At 42.3% G+C, this 21,338-nt stretch overlaps 1 protein-coding gene across 1 annotated transcript; it reads right to left on the bottom strand.

The window, feature by feature from the left end:
• Positions 1 to 9,865: 9,865 nt before the first annotated feature.
• ZNF80 (zinc finger protein 80) lies at positions 9,866 to 10,428 on the bottom strand. The gene is given in 2 exon segments (XM_059063937.1): positions 9,866 to 10,069; positions 10,072 to 10,428. Coding segments are annotated over 2 exon segments (561 nt in total).
• Between the last annotated feature and the right edge of the window lie 10,910 nt (positions 10,429 to 21,338).

The following is a 21,338-nucleotide window of genomic DNA, read 5'->3' as shown; positions in this document are numbered from 1 at the left end:
TGGACATGTCACTGAGTCGTTCCTCAACTTTCTTCCTTCTGAAGCTTAAACAAATGATGAGACACCAGGAGCTGGGTTCTGCCCATGGTGGACATTGGTTTCTCAGAATTTCCTGTTGGGCTCTAAAGCGGTGGACACTGAAAATAATTCATGGCCCCAATTGGGGTTCCTTTTCAGATAGATCATAAGCCAGACAAGTCCACACTTTGACTGGTTAATGTAACAGACAGGCCTCCACATCACTGAAAATGGTCACCTGGATGCTCTCTAAGGACAACTACACACTGAAAAGCAATCTAGCATGTGGAAGCTCCAGGTCTGAGGGCACCCCTGCCTCTTGCTGAGTTAGACTGCCGCTGTGCCAGATTGCCTCTTGAGATCCCTTACAGCTCTGAGAATACAGGGGAAGGCACATATGGCCTAGATGCCTCACAGTATGGCCCCGGTCAGGACAGCAAGCTTCACCTCCCACCATTTTCCCTTCCCTGCACTCTGCCCCCTGACCCCCAAGCTAATTTGAGACTCGCTTGTCTCTGATATCCAAGTCTGTTTGTTTCCCTTTCCAAGCCAGCTCATGCCCTTCCACCCACAGTGTTTTTGTGTTGTTTCTCTGATTGGCTACTTCCAGTGGATCTTGAATGACCTAATTCAACTATAATCTGTTCTATGAGGTCTTTCTAGAGCCTTCTATGCAGAATTGATTATCTCCACTTTGGTGTTTCCTAGCACTTTGTTCATACTTATCTCTCTTATTTTCTTTTTTACTTTATTAATATTTTATTTACTTCTTTATTGTATGATTTTATTACCTAGCTTATTTATCTTATCGTGGTGTGTTATATAGTTAATCAGCAGTCCTCAAAACTCAGTGGGCAAAAGAATTTAAAAGCAGCAGCTGCAACAACAAACTATTGAGTACCTATGATGTTCAGGCCTAGGACTGGGAAAATACTGGCCTGCCAGATAGATGAGGCCCCAGCCTGTGTCTTAGGATATTGTGTCCTTTCTCCTAGATGGGACTTCTGATTAGGCAGCTCTACCGTGGAGCCTGGGAATCTGCATGTGTTAATTAATTATAACCCCACTTGATTCTGATTCAAGTAGTCAGAGACACACTTTTTGGGTAACAGTGTAGTAAAGTTACAGCTTATATGAATGTAATGAATATCATTTATAATACTGCTGTAGTATAAATTTGAATCCAAGTGTTTTGAGCCTGGTATGTGAGAACTAGACATTAACTAGTGCGTGAAGCTGACTAATCATCTAAGACCCCTCATCTCAATGATGGTTTGTGGTTCTCTTCCAGTCTTTGAATAAATGGTGTAGCAGTTCCTAAATAGGTATACTGGGGAACTTATTCTGCAATACATGGAAAAATGTGCTAGGTGCTATAATTGCAGCATAAAGAAAGTATTATTGGACAATAGAAGAGGCGAAATTAATTTTGACTGGGATAATTAATTTATAGCTAGCAGTTGAATGAAATGCCAAAAGCAAACAAACACACACAGGTGTTCAGGATTGTTTTTCTGACACCATTTGCTATTCATTTGTGTGTTGCCTGCTATGAGCAGCAACATATGGGTGCAACTGGAGATCTGTGAATGCCAATCTTCAAGACAAGGAGCTGCCAGGGAGGACTTTGATATGGTCAAAGATTTTATTTTGTATTTCAGAAATCTCATTACAATTATACCTGAATAGAGCATATTGAGATATATTTAATTCCAAGCCCAAGAAAATCATAACTTGGGGAAAAGACTTTGCAGACATTACACACTAACTTACATTTACAGAATTTTGACATTCCCCAGAGGAAGAATGAAATTATGCAACTTTTATATGACTGATCAATTCCAGGATAGTCTGTTTGTCTGAGCAGTGGACTTTTGGCAATTCTCTTTCTCCCCGTAGCAGTGCTTTGTTGATTGGCTGAGGGTTTAGTCAGAGGAGCTTGGGAAGGACCCTGGGATTTAGCAATAAACAACCACATTTACATAGGACATTTATATATTCATTAACAGATTCTAGAACTATTTGTTTAGCATCTACTATATGCCAAGCATGGTGCTAAGCACTGGGAGTCAGTATTCTACCAGATGGACCCTGATCTCACTCTCATGCAGATACAGTCTAGTGGGAGCTACAGAAAAGTAGACAGGTAATTTATAAGACAGTGTGACAAAATCTATATCGGAGCGTGTACAAAGTGCTATGGGGCACTTAAGAGAGGTATCTATTTACATTTGAAGTGATTAGTAAAAGTAGCTAAGATTGTTTCATGGCCTGAGAAGTAGGGGTAATGAGGAATTCTTTGGGAGAATCCATAAGCTGACTCATAAGACAGACAAGAGAGGAAGTGCAAAGTTAGTTATCAGGGGTAGCAAAAAGGCAATTAGAGGCAGCAATTTAAGGACTGCCTTTGGGTGAGCATTCCTGAAAATGATCCTTTTGTCTGGTGTCTCTAAAAGCTGGGCATGGGTTTGCTGTGTGATGTGGTGTCTTAAGGGTGCCACCCTGGGACTAATACTCACAGATGTGAAATGGCCTGGGCCTGGAACAAGGCCTACAGGTAGACTGAACATGTCCCTGTCTAGTGCCCCAGAGACTTTCAGTTCATGCTCTGTATTGGTGGATTCAGCTTCAGAGAACAAAAACCATTCTAATTAAATTCACTAATTTAAGCGGAAATATTACCAGATACTAACATTACTAGATTTTTTTTTAATTTTTTAATTTTTTTTTATTTTTTATTTTTTATTTTTTGCGGTACGCGGGCCTCTCACTGTTGTGGCCTCTCCCGTTGTGGAGCACAGGCTCTGGACGCGCAGGCTCAGCGGCCATGGCTCACGGGCCCAGCCGCTCCGCGGCACGTGGGATCTTCCCGGACCGGGGCACGAACCCGTGTCCCCTGCATCAGCAAGCAGACGTTCAACCACTGCGCCACCAGGGAAGCCCCATTACTAGATATTTAATGGCTACAAAATTACTTGAGGGCTGGAAGAATTGACTCTAGGATGAGCTTCCAAAAATACTTCCAGCCCCCGAAGTCATATATACCTCAGTTATAATCAGAACAGTTGCATGTCTGCTGCAAGAAGCTGCTAAATTAGGAAGCTGCTGGCTCTGGAACATGCTGCCTCTGCCTTAATCTATGCCAGCAAATGGATGGATGCTCTCTCTCCCTCCTTTCAAGTTTCTTCAGTGAAACTTAAGTCTTTCTGGAAACCTAGCTGCAAGAGAATCTGGGAAATGTGGTTTTTGGCTTTCTGGACTCTTCAGCACAGGCAGGCACACTAGAAGGAGGTTAGAATAAATTTGGAGCAGGCTAATTACAATATCTGCTATTGTATATCTGCATATTGTATATCTGCATATCCCTCCTAGGTCTAATCAGGTGCTATGGGGATATATGAAGCCCAAAGAACGTGGAATATTGGATCCTTCTGTCTCTGAAGGGTTGGGGACATGGGGGAAATTGGGAGGTTGTGGGAGCTGGAGAAGGACAGCCATGGAGTTGATGAGGATGTGATGGGAAGGGCCAGGCGCAGCCAACAGAGTATTAATAGTGCAATGGGAGATGTGAGAGGAATGACAAGGGTACAGAATTCAGAGAGGGAACAGAGCCTCAGTGGAAGAGAAAGCTGTTGAGATTTCAAAAACAGGAAGTCAGGAATGGCCACCTGGTTATTCTGATTAATTCTGCTAGAAGTCATGATGCTGAGCCATTGCTGAACTAATCAGGAGGACATATGCATACTACCAGTCTCTTCCCAGCTTTCTGGTTGTCTTTTGGTTGATTTTAGCCTCAAGATTTTCCGAGAGACAGATCACTGAATTTGATTACCTCAGTGAGCAGCTTGCCTTCTGAGATAGGCCTTGCCTTTGTCTTTCCTGGTGGGATTGGGTCATAAGCCCCCACCTGCAGGCTCAGTCTGATCCAGATCCTGAGCCAATCGTGGCAGAGGCAGGAGGCGAAAGAACTCCAGCCTCATCATTCAGGAGGATTCAAAATGAGGACTAGATGCCAACAGACCTGGGACGTGGACCATCATAGATTTATTCCTTTATTCACTCACTTAACCACATCTGTTGAGCCCCTGTCATGCAGCGGGCACATGTGTACCCTGCATGGTGATACACTGGCAGGCAGTCTGGAAGATGAGTCAGACTCCCTTATGTGGAGAAGTGATGGAGAGCAGATAGGCAGAGAGAACAGGAAGTTCACAAGTCCTTTTGCTGAAGTGGGATCAACAGGAAGCAGCATGAGGGATGGGCAGGGCCTTATTGGCCCCATTGTGGAGCTTTGCTTTCTGCTAAGGGTAAAGGGAAGCCGCTGAAAAGGGTTTTAGGTGGGAGGATGGGCATGATCAGATCGCGCTTTGTTATCAGTCCCCTCTTTTCTTTCTTTCTTGAAGGACTGATAGAATGCGGAGGGGCAAAAGTGGATACTGGGAAATCAGGTAGGAAGCCTTCGCGGTGATAGTGAAGTTAAAAAATGATAATAAATCAGAGGGTGATGGTGATAAAGGGACAGGACAGAGACATTTAGAGGAGGAAGACAAAAATATAAGAAAGAGCAGTTTTGTTCTTTCTCTCTACTCTAGTCACTTCAAACTCTATTTTCACTTTTGTCTTGGTTTTCTGTTTTCATATGTATCTTTTCATCTTATATCCTGGTATAAGAAAATCAAAGGGGATAGATTTATTTAAGAAAAGTTACATCACAATATGGATATGCTGACATAGGACCCATGCTCAAGACTTTGAAGTGGTATAAAAATCTGTTTTTTTTTTTTAGTGCCATAGATAAGAGCATGGATTTTGCAGACAGAGTATTAGCTATGTGACCCCAGCTGAGCTATGTCACCTTTCTAAGCTTCAGATTCACCATCTATAAAATGGGGGAAAAAAATAGTACCTAACTTGGTGGGTTGCTCTGAGAATTAAATGAGATAATCCATAAAAGGCCATTAGCATAGAGCCTGGCATAATGAAAATGCTCAGTGAATGTTAACTAGTATTATTATTCATAGCTTTTAGCTGACCATCCATGACGCAGTTGATCGATGCTCTTGCAGGCCTTCAGAGCCAGCACCAAGCACGGTACAAACAATTATTGTACGACAGACTTGTGCACAGATTGCAAGGACTCTGAAAAGGTGGCTCAACATATTGAATCTAATTCTGCCTGTTTTCTCCCAAGTCAGGTTCTGCCTCTGAGACTGTGCAGAACTTGTTGCAGAGGCACTGCCTGGTGGGGAGGATGGGGAGAAGAAGGGCCAAGAGGATGGATGAAAGGGAAGACTATGAAGTGGAACACAGGATTTCTGCTCCTGTTGGCTCATTTTGGCAGTAGCTTTATTATGGCTCATTTTTTTAAAAAAAAATCGGGCTCTGATTGGTTTTCTTATTCCTCATTCATTTAGTGAACAATTACAATGTGCCAAGCATTGCTGCAGGTACTGGAGAGACAGCCATGAACAAAGTCCCAGCTTCTGTGGAGCTTACATTTTGGCGGGGTTGTGTCTTGTGTTAGCAGATTTTATTCTCCGGGAAGTCTTAGCTGGCCCAAACTTCTTCCCCCCTGATAGAGTGAAAGGAGCCCATGGAACACATTGCCTGTTCTAGATCCATATTGAAAAGAAAGTTCTGTTGTGTGGAGTTGGGAGCTTAGTCCTCCTGGGGGAATTCAGTTTGTATTTCATAAGGGAGGGGAATAATGGAGATGTCAATAACCCCAATGAATATTCCTCCTATTAGTCTTCAGAATATCCACATATGTAACGTATTATTGTCACAGATGAAGAAACTGAGGCTGAGAGGTTACATGATTTTCCCAGTGGAGGTGGGACTCAAGATTTAGACTTCACATCCCATGCTTTACTTCTTCCTTTTATAAATTGGGAATTATTTGCTCAACTGCAAACAAATAAATTTAGTGGCATTAGCTCAGCTGGCCGTTGACTTGTTAGTGGTTGGAATTTCTGGTTAATAGATTTTATGCTTTCAGATAGACTAGTCTTCATGAAATATAATATAGTTTAGTGGTTCCCAAATGCTAGTCCATGGACCAATGATGGTGTATGACAAAGTTGTCACCAATCTCAGCAAAATGCAAAATAAAGTAAATTTAAGTTAAAGGCTGTTTCTTTCATAATCTGCTTGCCCAAATTTCCACTATGGAATGATTATGTTAATAGGAGGTAGTTAGGTTTTTGTTTGTTTGTTTGTTTTAAAATGTCGCTTTACAAAATAACAAGTTGGCAAGCCTATGTCTGTCAATTCTTTTTTTTTGTTAAAATTTACCGTTTGGTAAATTCAAAAGGCTGGGGAAACCTGATATAGCTAACTAAATGAAAAATAGAAGTTCTGTTTCTGGCAATACGGAATACTAGATATTAAAAAAATCCTTCTGGTGCAGAGCACCTAAAAAAGAATGTAAAATTGGAAAAATTATATATTTAAAAAAATGCATAGTTGTATTGGCAAGAAAGGAAAATTCCTAGAGGCCAAAAATGACAAGAAAGCAGAAACCAGAGAAAACTACATTTGGGAGAGAAGAAACAAATCTTAAGGTGTTAGCAAGGTGGATAATAGGATCAAATACTGTTGCCTAAAGCTAGTGTTCCCCAAAGATGACATCCTTGGTGGAAAGAGGAAATAGAAAAAAAATGTGCCCCTCAAAGGAAGCCCAGTTAAATACAACTTCTCACCCTTGGGATGTGAGGAAGGGTAGATTTCTTCTGAGAAATTCATAACCATGAGTCACTCTCATTGGATTTAAGGCTAGAATTCCCATCATTAATATGAGCTGAAGAATCCCAAACTGAGAATTCAAAATAATCTGTTGGGTAGTGCCCCCAGGTGCCTGATAGGAGCAAACATAAATTTTCTCTGAAGGCATGTGCTATGATTTCAGGCCTCAAAAATTTCCTGCACTTATGATTCCAATTAAATTTTGGCTCAAAATTTAAAAAAAAAATCACAAAATAAATGAGGAAATAAGATGTCAGGGGAAGAAATCAAGAGAAACATCAAGAAGCAAAATCAGAACTTTAAAAACTTCAGATATTAGAAATGGATACAATATATAAATAGAAGTATTGAAAGGATAAGAAATTACCAAGAATATTTATTGAGAAGAATCAATTAGCTGGACTTCCCTGGCGGTTCAGTGGTTAAGACTTCGCCTTCCAGTGCAGGGAGTGTGGGTTCGATACCTGGTCGGGGAGTTAGGATCCCACATGCCTCGTGGCCAAAAAACCGAAACATAAAACAGAAGCAGTATTGTAACAAATTCAATAAAGACTTTAAAAATGGTCCACTTCAAAAAAAAAACTTTAAAAAAAAAGAGAATCAATTAGAACTTGTGTAAATGAAAAATATAACCACTGGCATTTAAAAGTTTCAGTTACACAGGTGAAAGAGAGTTAATGAATGTGACGATAGATATTTTCAGATTACTTTGAAAGCACAGAGGAACAAAGAGATTGAAAATATGGGAGGTAAGTTAAAAAGAAAGGGAAGATAAACTGAGAAGTTACGATATACATCTAATTGGAATTAAGGAAAGTAATAATAAGAGATAATGGCAGAGATGCATATCCCAAGTTATAATGCATGAAAAGTTTCCAGAATTGATGAAATACAGGAATCCTCAGATTCAGAAATCCTTGTGAGTATACCAAGCATGATAAATTAGAAAACCACACCTAGATACTTTAATCCTGTTTAATCCTATTAAAATTATAGAATACCAAAGATAAACAGATCTTGAAAGAAGCTACAGAGAAAAGAAAAATGACCTATAAAGGAATGATGATAAGCTGATAGCTGACTTACCAACAGCATCAGTGAAAATGAGAGATACACATTCAAAATTCTTCACTAAAAAATAGTTAAGCCAAAAGTCATATCTAAAGAATTACACCTCAAAAGCTTTACATTTTATTAGCTTTCAGAAAACACATGTTTACCTGTTAAGAGGAATGAACTGCCCCACAAACTTGGAATTTGAATATGGGTCTTTCCCCCCTATTTTTCCAACTAGCTACTTGTTCACATGTCCTACAGGCCTCATTAGTATGAAGCTTAGCATCTTCTTACAGTTCTTATGCACCTTGAATTAAATTGTCTTAGAACATTGGGCACTTACTCCAAAATGAGTTAGTCCTCTTCTAATGCCAAATGTAGAAGGAACTGATATTTGGTTTGTTTATACCACCCAGTGCAGTTACCATTTCACTGCCACATGTATTGCAATTGAACATTTCTATGGATATTTGTCCATTACAAGGATGCCTTATGTTTCACGCATAATCAATGTAATTGTTAAAGCTTTTCAGGAGACTCATTGGGAAATTATAATGAGAGTGAGACGAAGGCTGTCTTTTGGTTTAAGTATATTCTTTTTTTTTTTTTTTTTGCGGTACACAGGCCTGTCACTGTTGTGGCCCCTTCCGTTGCGGAGCACAGGCTCCGGACGCGCAGGCTCATGGCCATGGCTCACGACCCCAGCCAGCCTCTCCACGGCATGTGGGATCTTCCCGGACCAGGGCACGAACCCGTGTCCCCTGCATCGGCAGGCGGACTCTCAACCACTGCGCCACCAGGGAAGCCCCTGAGTTTTTCATAAGTTAAAAGTTGGCTGGATTTTATTTAGTTTGTTGCAGCTCTAGTTTAACCTCTAGAAAACTGCTGACATGGTTTAGAGAAGCCCCTCTACAGAAGACTAAAGAAGCTGTGAGACCATGGAAGAAAGAATTAGGGCTCACCTGGGAAAATCACACAGCTACACAAGCATCCCCACATCCCTGAGAAAATGCATCAAAACAAACTAGTATACGGAAGTCAAAAAAAAAAAAAAAAAAAAAGAAAAATAAGAAAGTGCTGGGTGTTCAAAACCACATGAAGAAAGAGATTTAAAAAACACTAAAGCCTTAAATAGTCTTATATGATGCGGTAAAATGTGCCCATTCATATGTGGATCCTTATCTCCTTAAATATAAAACAATTAAATGTGGCAGTATTTTTAATATTCTAATTCGTTACAAGTTTCAAGTATTTCATGACTTAAGCCTGCCTATTTCTCACAAAGACTCGTGCCCCTGAAGACTAGAGATAATGTTATAGAACAAAGAGTGCTTTCAACGAATCTTTATAGAGCTGCCTTCAAGTGCCCAACTCTCCTGTCACTAGACAGATGTGAATATATATTTATTCCAGCTCCTGGAACCAAAACTCTCAGTTCCTAGTTGGCTAAGGACTGAAGTCCTGGACAGTGACAGGCTATAACAGTAGCTCAAGACTTAGCTACTATATAGCGATATATATATGACAAAGAAAGGATCAAGACTCTTTTACCTTTCAGACATCCCCAAAATAAAGAACCAAATTCAGATTTTCATAGGTTTGGCTTTCAGAGAAGTCTGAAAGAAGCTGAGCATACATTTCTTGTCTTCTCTTCTATAGCACCCTCCTCCTCATTGTTTTTAAAATATTCCTGAGATGGTTTAGTGATATAACCTGTGGAGAGAGCTATGGCTGAAGTTTCTGCTAAGTGCACGATAACCAAGAGGTTTCAGATGCCAAGTAAGATATTTCCCGTTGCCCAAAGATTTTTTTCTTAGTAGTTGTATTCAAAAGGTCTTTTCTCAGTATAAGTGCTCTGATGTTGGCTGAGGTAGGCCCACCTGCGAAAGGTCTTCCCATTTATCTTAATTAATAGTTCCTCTCCAGCATGAATTCTTCGAGGGATGAGCAGCAGCTCTTTTCTATAGCCTTTGCATTCAGAGCACCTCTCTACAGCAGGACTCAAATGCCAAGGAAGAGAAAAGCTGTCACAAAAGGCATTCCCACATTATTTGCACTCACAGGTTTTTTCTCTAGTGTGGATCATTTTATGTCGGACAAAAGCAGAGTGGTGAGCAGAGGCCTTTCCATATTCCCTGCACTCATAGGGCTTCTGGCCAGTGTGAATCCACGAGTGGTACACGAGGTGTGACCTACGGTTGAAGGCCTTCCCACACTCTGCACACTTACGGGGCTTCTGCCCAGTGTGAATATCCTCCTGTGCCGGACGAAGTCAACCTCAACCTTTTCATGAAAGGCCTCCCTACACTCCTGGCACGTGTAAGCCTCCACTCCAGTGTGAATTCACTGCTGTCGAACAAGGAGGCAATTCTTGTTAAGCACTTTCCCGCATTCTTTGCATTCGTATAGGGTCTTCCCTGCAGGACTCAAGGTGTCACTTGGTCCCTGTGAATCACATTCACGGAGAGCATCTCCTGCAGAGTCTTGCTTTTGTAAAACCCTTGAGCACAGATGATCATCCTTCCCCACCCCACTGCGCTCCAGGCTAATTTTCTTAAGGAGAACCTCCTTGTGGGAGGCTGTAACTGGCTTTAAGTGCCCTTCCTGCATTGCAAACAACCCTTCCTGATCTCTGGCTTGCCCAAACCTGGAGAACCTTCTAGCTCCCTGAGTCAGTCTTCCCTGGAGCAAGACTCACCTGGACAGGTGCTTCAGCAAAGAACTCCCTTCCCTGTCTCTTACTGCTGCTTCTGCTGTTAGATCCACTAACAGCAGGATCTAACACGGCCTGCTGTTAGTGGATCTAACAGGGAAGATCATGTTCAAGTTGGCAACTGCATGGCCCAGTGAGACACAGACTCTGCAGGTCTCCAGTGTCACTTCCCAGGACAGGGTCTTCTGGGCCTAGTCCAGATGCCCTCACTCCTAACAAATGAAGTTTGCGGACACGTCCAACACCGCTGCCCGGGACGCTACTGCAATTGAGCAAGACAAAGGTCCACACCTCACCAGTTTACGCCTGCGCAGAGCGTGCCTCCGACTACAGATACCAGGGAGCCCTGCGCTCAGCAGCTGGCGGGACTACACGTCCCAGAGGCTCCATTTTACTCATGTACTTCTGGGAATTGAATTTTCAGTTACTCTGGAAGGAAGTTCATAAGTGTGGTTGGAAATTCTCTCCAATTTTGGCACGGAGAACCTCGAAACATGCACGTGCACATACACACAAGGAATTTGGTCCTGCAGGGTGTGGGGAGGGAAAGAGCCCTACGAACCGCTTTACTTTATCTGCTGACTCACATCAAACTGTACCAGAGGATGGGTGTTAAAGTCAGTTCAACCCATCCAACTACGGAGCTGGAGAAGGCTGGACATTCAGGATCACTTTTACATTGCTGATGGTTCTGTCGTTAGTAAAACCACATTGAAAAGTTTGGGCCTTGCCTTCTCTTTCCAAAGAGAAGCTTTCCCACACGGGTACCAGGATACATGGACCAGAAGGTACACGATAGCAGACGCTCGGGGAGAATCCAGCAAGGAGGATGGATAAACGGCTTCTCCACAGAATGGAACATTACTCAGCGGTGCGTCAGTGCTCTAGTTCGCTGCTGCAGTGGGGGAACAGGAAGCACCACAATTTACGTTTCAGAATCTTAAAAAACTAAGGGTCCATCAGTGCCAAGTCCTGGAACTGGAGAGGACGGGAGAAAGACCTGGGAAAAGCCAACAGAGTTTTCTCACCCAAAGGGTTTGGTGGAAGTCAGTACAGTCAGGAGACAAAGCAGAGAGCTCAGCTGTGTTTTTTCCAGACAGCAGGACTCTCTGTAGGATGGCAGGCAGTAGTGGATGGCCATGACTGAGGCGGCTATGCATGAGCTGGTCTGAGTAGGTGCTGGACTGTCTTGCCCGGACAGGTGTCCCTGTCAGTCTCAGGATGCTACACATTTGAGACAAAGTTCTCTCCAGCAGTGGTTTTCCAGTTGTGGTCCATGGTCTCAGTTATGTACACTTTTAAGAGTTCAAGAAAGGCTGACCACTAAGTACTGGCATCATAACCATGATAATGTGGGCAATTACAAAATTAGTTGGCTTTGCTTCTTGGAAAAGTCTAATTTTTTTCTTTAGTGAATTTGTCTTTCAATATATGGTTTAAATGGTATATGACAGTTTCCAAAATGATTAATACTCAGTCATTTAAGCTACCCCAGTAGTAGTACTTTTATTTTATTTTTTTAAACATCTTTATTGGAGTATAATTGCTTTACAATGGTGTGTTAGTTTCTGCTTTATAACAAAGTGAATCAGCTACATGTATACATACATCCTCATATCTCCTCCCTCTTGCGTCTCCCTCCCTCCCACCCTCCCTATCCCGTTGCTCTAGGTGGTCACAAAGCACCAAGCTGATCTCTCTGTGCTATGTGGCTACTTCCCACTAGCTATCTATTTTACATTTGATAGTGTATATATATCCATGCCACTCTCTCACTTCATCCCAGCTTACCTTTCCCCCTCCCCGCGTCCTCAAGTCCATTCTTGACATCTGTGTCTTTATTCCTGTCCTGCCCCTAAGTTCTTCATAGCCATTTCTTTTTTTTTTTTAGATTCCATATATATGTGTTAGCATACAGTATTTGTAAGTAGTAGTGCTTTTAAATAACCTGGCTATCTCAGCAGGAAGTTGCTATACATGAGGTGGCATCAATACCTATACCATACTCAGAGTGCCATCTGGGAGTTCTCAGGAGGACTTCTCGTGAAGGCTCATGTGTCAGCCTGGGCTGTTGCAGGTGACTTCACTCTTGTGAGTGTAGACTGCCACCTGTGATTTTCAGTTCTTGGACGTAGCCATGGGTTGAGTGTTCACCACCACTCCTCTGCCTCCCTTTAGCATTGCAGCCCAAGTATGAGCACAGACTTTTCCTCTAATATTAGACCCGGCTATGAGTTTATTAAGACTTGGTTTATGACTGAGGATTGCAGAGGGACTTCCACACAGAGAATAACTTACAACCGACCTCTTGCCATGGCTGTTCTTAGACCATCTGGTTCCCAGTCTGTCCTCCTGGGGCCTCTGTAGGACTGCTTTTCTGTACAAAACCCATTCTCCCCACTTAAGGAAGAGGCCAGGTTTCCTCTACTACCCAGAAACACCTCAAACATGCCTTCATTCCCCAGAGTCTAGGCCCAAGTCAAGGTTCAGAGAGAGGAAGAAATTTCTTCAACCCCATTTCAGGCCTGCCTTCCCTAATTTTTATTCCCATCTTTTACCTTTAAGGATGATTGATTGGTGTAGCAACTACTTCCTTTAGTGGAGACTCCACCCCCACTCACACAGTATTGGCCTTACCTTGTGTCTCCAATACTCTGTCCCTTTTGAACACAATAGAGCAACGCTTCTACAAGGTAGCGTATCGATACTTACTGCTATGGGTTGAATTGCGTCCCCCCCAAAAGATGTTGAAGTTCTAACCCCCAGTACCTGTGAATGTGACTTTATTTGGAAATAGGATCTTTGCAGATTATCAAGTTAAGATGAGGTCATTAAGGTGGGCCCTAGTGTAATATGATTATGTTTCTTCTTTTATAGTTTCAGGAAAAAAACTGAGAGCTTCTTTTTTAGAAAAGAGTGATTATCTTGGGAATGAATAGTGTTTTCAACAAATGGTGCCAGGACAACTGGATTCCCATGAGAAAGAAAGAACAACTTGGATCCTTACCTCACACTATACACAAAAATTAACTCAAAATGGGTCATAGACTCAAATATAAGAACTAAAACTATAAAACTCTTAGAAGAAAACATAGGAGTAAATTTCTATGATCTTGGGTTAGGAAATGGTTTCTTAGACATGGCACTGAAAACATGAGCAACAAAAGAAGAAATAAATCGAGCTTCATCAAAATTAAAAACCCTTCTGCTTCAAAGGACACCACTGATAAAGTTAAAAGACAACCCACAGACTAGGAGAAAATATTTGTGAATTGCATATTTGATGAGGGATTTGTATCCAGAATATATAAATAACTCTTACAACTAAATAATTGAAAGACAAAAAGCTTAATTAAAATGGGCAAAGGGGGCTTCCCTGGTGGCGCAGTGGTTGAGAGTCTGCCTGCTGATGCAGGGGACGTGGGTTCGTGCCCCAGTCTGGGAAGATCCCACATGCCGCGGAGCGGCTGGGCCCGTGAGCCGTGGCCGCTGAGCCTGCGCATCCAGAGCCTGTGCTCCTCAATGGGTGAGGCCACAACAGTGAGAGGCCCGTGTACCGCAAACAAACAAACAAACAAAAAAAAACTGGGCAAAGGGCTTGAACAGCTATTTCTCCATAAAGGATAAATAAATGGTGAATAGTACATGAGAGGATACACTAACATCTTTAGCCATTTGGGAAGTGAAAATCAAAACCACAGTGAGAAAACCAGTTGATACCTACCAGTATGACTAAAATTAAGAACACAAGAATAAGTATTGGTGAAGATGTGGAGAAATTGGAAACCTCATACATTGCTGGTGGGAATGTAAAATCGTGCAACCTTTTTGGAAAGCAGTCTTGTAGTTCCTCAAAAATTTAAACATAGAGTTACCACAGGACCCAGAAATTTTACTCCTAGGTATGTACCCAAGAGAAATGAAAAAATATGTCCACACAAAAACCTGTACATAAATGTTCATAGCAGCACGATTTATAACAGCAAAAATGTGGAAACAACCCAAATGTTCATCAGCTGATGAATGGATAAGCAAAATGTGATTTATCTGTACAGTGGAATATTATTCAGTCACAAAGAGTGAAGTACTGATAGATGCTACAACATCAATAAACTTTGAAAACATTATGCTATGTGAAAGAATTCAGACACAAAAGAACACATATTGTATGATTCCATCTACAATATATGAGTTGTCTAGAAAAGGTAAATCTACAGAGACAGAAAGAAGAGGTGGGGGTGGGAGGAAGGGATGAGGGTTGACTGTTAAGGGGTATGGGGTTCCTTTTTGGGGTGAGAAATATGTTCTAAAATTATATTATGATAGTTGGACAACTCTGTGAATATACTAAAAACCATTGAATTGTATACTTTAAATGGGTGAATTTTATGTGAACTGTATCTCAATAAGACTTTTTTTTTAAAAAGAGAACCATATTCAAGTGTTCAAAGAATATTTCATTTCAGGCATATAGATAATAATATAGTGACCACTCATGTACTTAACATGCAGCTTAATAAAGAAAATCCTACAGATGTAATGGAAACCTCTTGTGTATTTTTTCTTGATTCAATTAACATAACAACACCTCTGGAAGTAACTAGTTTGTTTACTAGTGGTGAATTTGATATTTATCATTTGTTATTTCTTAAGTGTTTTGTCCTTTTGCTACATTTGTATTTATCTATATATAAGAAAACATGTATTTATTCATAAACAGTATATGATACTGATATTCATATATTACCCCTCTTATTTTTAACTTTTCTAAAGGTTAGGTAGTTAGGTTTTAAGCAATACCTTGCATAGGACATCCACGGTGTAATTCAGGCTGGGTTTCCACAAGCCTTGTGGGGATCTGCTTCCAGAAGCCCGAAGAGAGGTGAAGATCATTCTGCTTACAAACTACAGGATCAGACAGGAATTTAGCTCCTTGAATGATGGCTGCTTCATTACCTCTACTTCTCAGTGGTCTCCCAAGTCCTTTTTTAAAAATTTTATTTATTTTTTTTATACAGCAGGTTGTATTATTAGTTATCTATTTTATACATATTAGTGTATATATGCGAATCCCAATCTCCCAATTTCCAGTTCTTTTAGGAGATGTTTCAATATGGTTAACGTTCCACTGGAGAGCTCTGTGTTTCATATATTCTAGAAAAGTGTGCACTTTATTTTCTAGATCTGTTCTATTGCCAGTTAGCAGAAAAAGAATACTCCCATCACTGGTCCCTGAGTCTAGCTATAGCAGCAAAGGATCCCAGTTCTGTCACTGAGAAGACCTGAAGCAGACCTGAAGCAGGTCATTTCTACCTGGGAAGTCCTGAGCATGGCAGGGTGCCCTTGGACTTGTTTCCCACTTGGCGCTAGGTCCTCCATGGGTCTATCTGTGCTGATAGGCCTAGAGTCTCTGCAAATTTGTCCTCTACAAACGTTCAGGTCAGAGAGAGCGTCCCTCACCATGTCAGATCTGTCTACTAGACTCTGTGTAAAGCACAGAGGAGGGGGAGGAAGAGGAACTTCCAGTGTGAGCACATCAGGGGCTGAGCTGTGGAGCGGAGCCCTCTTCTGCCGTCGCTGGGTGCTGGTAGAGAGGAAGGGAGCAGACAGGTCAGGAGCAGGTCTGGGAAACGGAAGAGAACGAGGTGGCACCCAGCTCTGCTGAGATACTCCCCTTTGGCCTGTGCGGCCACCAGTCCTGCCCTCAGTCACATCCCACAGATATCTTGAATGCAGCCAAGTCCTATTCCTCCCACCATAGCAGGCCTGTGAAGCTGGCCCTTGAAATGCTTCAGTAAGGAGATAGTGGAAGAGAAACGAGAAAGCTGATTGGCCCTGGGCTCTTAGCAACAGGGTCCCCTGACCTTCAGGCAGGAAAATGCAAATTAAAATAGCGACTTTTAAAGAGAGCGACATGGGTAATATATTTCGACACTGACACACTTTCTGCCTTCAGAAGAAAAAAAAAAAGCAAGTCCAATAGAAAGGAAAGGTCTTGAAATGTTTTTAGAGGTGTTAAAACAGCTTTAAGTGCTGGCGGTCTTTTGATTGCTTCCTTCCCCCATCCCAGCTCCTGGAGGAGGGAAGACCAATGGAAGCCCAAGACAGTATTTAAAGCAAAGGAAAGAAAGAAACAACTAAATCTCCTTAGGTACTTCTGGTGGTCTGCCAGATTCTAGAAATTTATTAACTCAATTTCTTTCTTCCTCCTGTGGAACAGGCCTCTTGATATACTCATCCTTTCCGGACTCACGTGTGTCTTCCTTCACCTCTTTTGCCTGTGCCTTGCTCCTGCCTGGAAGGTTTTCATTCCCTCTCTAAATGTCCCAGGCCCAATGAAAATGTTCTTTTATCCCCAAATGAGGATTCTCCTTAATCCTCCATGTTAAGAATAAACTCTCTTTGTATTTCCCTAGTCCTTTATCCTTTATCTCACATCATCACTCTTCACCTTCTGCCTGGTGATGAGGCTGATGTGTGCACAGCCTCACTCTCCCCAGGCCACAGCTCACAAGAGCAGAATTCCTGTGGAATTCACCCTTATACCTCCCGGAGCAAGAAACACTGTGCCTTGCGTGTGGGCCATGAGCAAACATGTCTTGTCCGAGTTGATTCCTTTTATAAGTCAGAAGAAAAGTGTTTTCTAATCTTTTGACCAACTAAGAGAAGCATGTCCCCAAGATGAGACTGACCTGCCCACGTAGAAGTCTTTCAGCACGGTTTGCTGCTTCAAACAACCAACAAAAAACCCCAAACATCAAAGCCAGTAAAACGTCTCCATTGGTTTTCTGTCTTGGGAGCACACTTCCCTTCACATGGCTCACCTCTGTTTCTGCCTTGCGAGGGAGCCAGTCCACTTCCCAGGCAGAAGCAAAGCGCCTCCTGACCCAGTCGAGGACCAGCTCCTCTTCCCTTTCTGCTTGTGGGAGTTTCCTCTGGGCACTGGAGCTGCTTGAGGAGCTCAACACCTGCCTCTCAGATGCCCAGTGGATTCTGAAGTCCTTCCCCATGGTGGTTGCTGTAAGGAAGAATGAGTTTCTGTTTTCCTCAGGAGATATTCTTTCTGCCTGGAGGTTTCCCATGTGCTTCTGGTCTGTTCTACTTGTCTGTCATTTGCCGACAGGTTGCCTGACTCCTCAGTTTTTCATATAAATAAGTAAATATTTATCTGTTTATTGGCATGTTTCCCATGCCAACAGCGAATCCTTCAGAGGTTGTTATAAGATGTCAAAGTCTCACTCTGTAACATCCCACTAGAAAGATTCAGAAATAGGAAACAGAGAAAGCTTCATTGCTTCTCAGTCTAGGAGGATTTAACAGCAGGTTTGTCAGTTTCTTCACTGAAAAGGTGGGATTAGATCAGATTATTCTGATCTATTAATTTTTCCCCTCACCACTTTTAGGCTATCTCAACTGGTCTGCAGTGAGACTGTAGGACATGGGTCATATAGGTCCAAATGTGAAAAAGTGAATAAATCTCAGGCTAGGAAGGGAATATTAAAAAGAAAATGTCAGAAGCAGAATTCGTGAATTCATAGAACCATAATTACATTTATAACTCCAATTTGGGATATAAAAGGCAAAGATCAGATGGACCACTATGTTTCATTTTAATGTAATATATCTCAGGATTCCCCACATCAAAACTCTCAAAGTCCTTTGCCAAAAAAAAATCTGGTCCAGTCTTGGCAGTCTCTAAGCATCTGGATGGATGATCATGCTATCCCTAAGAAATCTTTATCTAGCTCCTCCCATTCCCATTTTTTCCCAGCAAGACACTTCCAGCCACAGGATGTGGGCTAAGATGAGGAAGGAGGGACCCTGAATATAATCCATGCTAAAGTCTAGTAGGGGATCCCCAAACCATGCCTTTCCATTCTGGGCTATGCTAGCCCTTGCTCATAGCTTCTTCTTGTTTTCTGGTTCAATTTGAGGCTGCTCCATACTGTTGCCAAAGCTGCCAGTTGAAATCTCTTCAGTTAGTGACTGGTCAGGTGTGGCTGTTACTATTAGAGAATTTCAACCGTCCCTCTGAAAAAATTTTTCTGTTGCCCTTCCATAAGGGGGGTAACGGAGCTCACCTGAGGATGTGCTAGGACTTTTTTGCTCTGTGGTGGACGTAGGACTGATTGCTGCGGTTCTGCTCTCTGGAACTAGCCTTATACAAAACAGCTTCATTTATCCAAGCCCAATCTCTCGCTCCAGACTCTTCATAAGACAGTGCTCAGTTTTACAGATTTTTATTGTGTCTACAGTTTGAAATTCCTCCCTAGCAGTTGATAGAGAATAGCTCTTCATCATTTTGACATTCTGAGTACATCCCAGAACTCCAGAGCAAGTCTGCCCTGGGGAGCCCTCTCTTCAACATTCTCCATAATAGAGGAGTATACATCCTTTAAAGCAGGGGTCCGTCCCCCGCCCCCCCCCCCCCGCGGGCCGCACAGCAGGAGGTGAGCAGCCGGCAAGCCAGCAAAGCTTCATCTGCCCCTCCCCATCGCTCGCATTACCAGCTGACCCATCCCCGCCTCCTCCCCGGTCCGTGGAAAAATTGTTTTCCGTGAAACCGGTCCCTGGTGCCAAAAAGGTTGGGAACCGCTGCTCTAAGGTACCCAACTGGTCTTGTCCCTAAGTATTTCTCAAATAGCCTCTTTGATTTATTCATTAAAGCTTAATTGAAGGACTCTGGTTCTGGCCAAGATAGAAAAGCTCCAATTTCTAGTCCTCCCTCTTACAACTAAAGAAAACCCAGACATAATACAACAAACACAGGGAGACTCTGAAAGGTGGAAGGAAAAAGGTATACTGCTTCCAATCTCAGGACTTGAGGATAGACACATGGTGAATTCCCTGGGCTTTCCTCCAGTATATCTCAAACTGCAGGGTGCTGGAGAAACTTTCAACCTGGAACCCCTAACAGGCAAAGACAAAAAAAGCCCCAAGATTCTTCTATCTCTAGTCAAAAGACCAGGAAAAGAGCAGCCTAGCAGAACAGAAAGTCTTTTTGATAATACCTGGCTCACTCCAGCCAAAAAGCCAATATGCTGGAAAACCAATGATCAATTTGTGGTGACAGATATATAAAGTACAAGTGGACACGGGGGGGAAGGGGAGGGTGGCACGAATTGGGAGATTAGGATTGACAAATATACACTACCACGCATAAAATAGCTAGCTAGCGGGAACATGCTATAAAGCACAGGAAGCTCAGCTCGGTGCTCTGTGACGACTTAGATGGGTGGAGTGGGGGGTGGGGGTGGGGGTGGGAGGGAGGTCTAAGAGGAAGAGGATATAGGTATACACATAGCTGATTCACTTCATTGTACTGCAGAAACTAACACAACATTGTGGAGCAATTATACGCTGATCTATCTATACATATAAAAAAAAGAGTGAACGAAGAGAGATAAGACTGAAAATGTAAGCAGGGAGTACATGTGGAGGACCCTGAGTACCAGATGAAGCATCTTTGTTAAAAATCTTTGGATTGTATCGTGTAGATTTAGAGGCACTACAGACATGATTTAAGGAAGTAAGAAGTTTAGATTTGAGTTTTAGGTGGATCGCTCCAAGGGCTAACTCCAAGTGAGAGATGAGGAAGGATTCCACTTGGGCAGGGGCATTGGAGATGTGGAGGTGGAGAAAAATTCCAAAAGTTTAAGCACTTGGTAACTGGATGTTGAGGTGAAAATGGTGAAAAAAAACTAAGTGTCAAGAATGGCTTCTACGTTTCTAACTGGGTGACTGTGTAGATGGCATGTCATCGACTGAGATAGAGAGCACCGGCAATGAGCTTGTTTGGAGGAGGAAATATTGAATTCACCTTTGAACATGGTGAGTTTGAGGTGCCTGTGCGTCACCCAGATAGAAAAGTTCGCCCACATCATCACCCGCCCAGGTCCGAAAGGAGCTGTCTGGGGGGGAAGAAGTAGATTAGAACTCAGTTAACATGTCACTGACACCGTGGGGCTCCGAGTCCTATGTAGATGAGTCTGGAGCATATGGTCATGACTCACCCATAATTTTCCCCTGGAGCTCAGAGTTAGTTTGTTCAACAAGGGCCTTTCCATGGTGCTACACATCTAAGTTTTTTTTTTTTTTTTTTTTTTTTTTTTAAGGACTTGCTCAGCTAATATTTAAGTAGTACATTTAATTAGATTAAATTGAACTCTCAGGGTGCTCCTGTCTTAAGTTGAGCCCTTTGAACAGAGGTAAGAATTTTTAAGATGATCAAAATGGGAGCAACCATACTTCCCCCCAAATTTCCCCCTGATATTTGGTGGGAGAGGGAATGAATGAATCACTGCTGCAACTGCAGACATCTTACATGAGTGCTGGAAAGGACACTAGTCTTACTTTTAGTTGTGTTGAGGGAAGAAGGGAACTTTTGCCTACAGGAGAAGGGATGGCGGCCAGAAACAGCCTTGACAATGTGTTATTCTCTGATGACTTAGATAATCTTAAATCAGCTTGGATCACTGGGCTCCTCGGCAGACACAGCCAGCAGCATCCGACCCACAGATCAGCAGACATCAAACTAAGAACTCAGGAGTTTGGCTACCAAACCTTGCAGAAACTCCCTTGTGTACAGGAGCAGGAAAGGTATGATTCATATCCACAACCCTGGATAATAAAGGCAGTCCCTGGGAAAGGACACAACCTCAGGCCCCATAGTCCCACAGAGGTGATCCTAAACTTTAATTAATTACTCATTAATGCTATGACTTAATCCTGAAAAGAGATAAGGTGGTTGGTTATGAATTTAAGAGATGTCTCATGATGAGGGAGAATAGGGTGGGGAGGTTTTAAA

This window comes from Kogia breviceps, chromosome 5 (assembly GCF_026419965.1).
Source record: "Kogia breviceps isolate mKogBre1 chromosome 5, mKogBre1 haplotype 1, whole genome shotgun sequence".
In the NCBI taxonomy this organism is placed as follows: Eukaryota; Metazoa; Chordata; class Mammalia; order Artiodactyla; family Physeteridae; genus Kogia; species Kogia breviceps.
The sequence above is the reverse complement of the archived record's forward strand: the minus strand, read 5'-3'. Positions and strand labels throughout refer to the sequence as shown.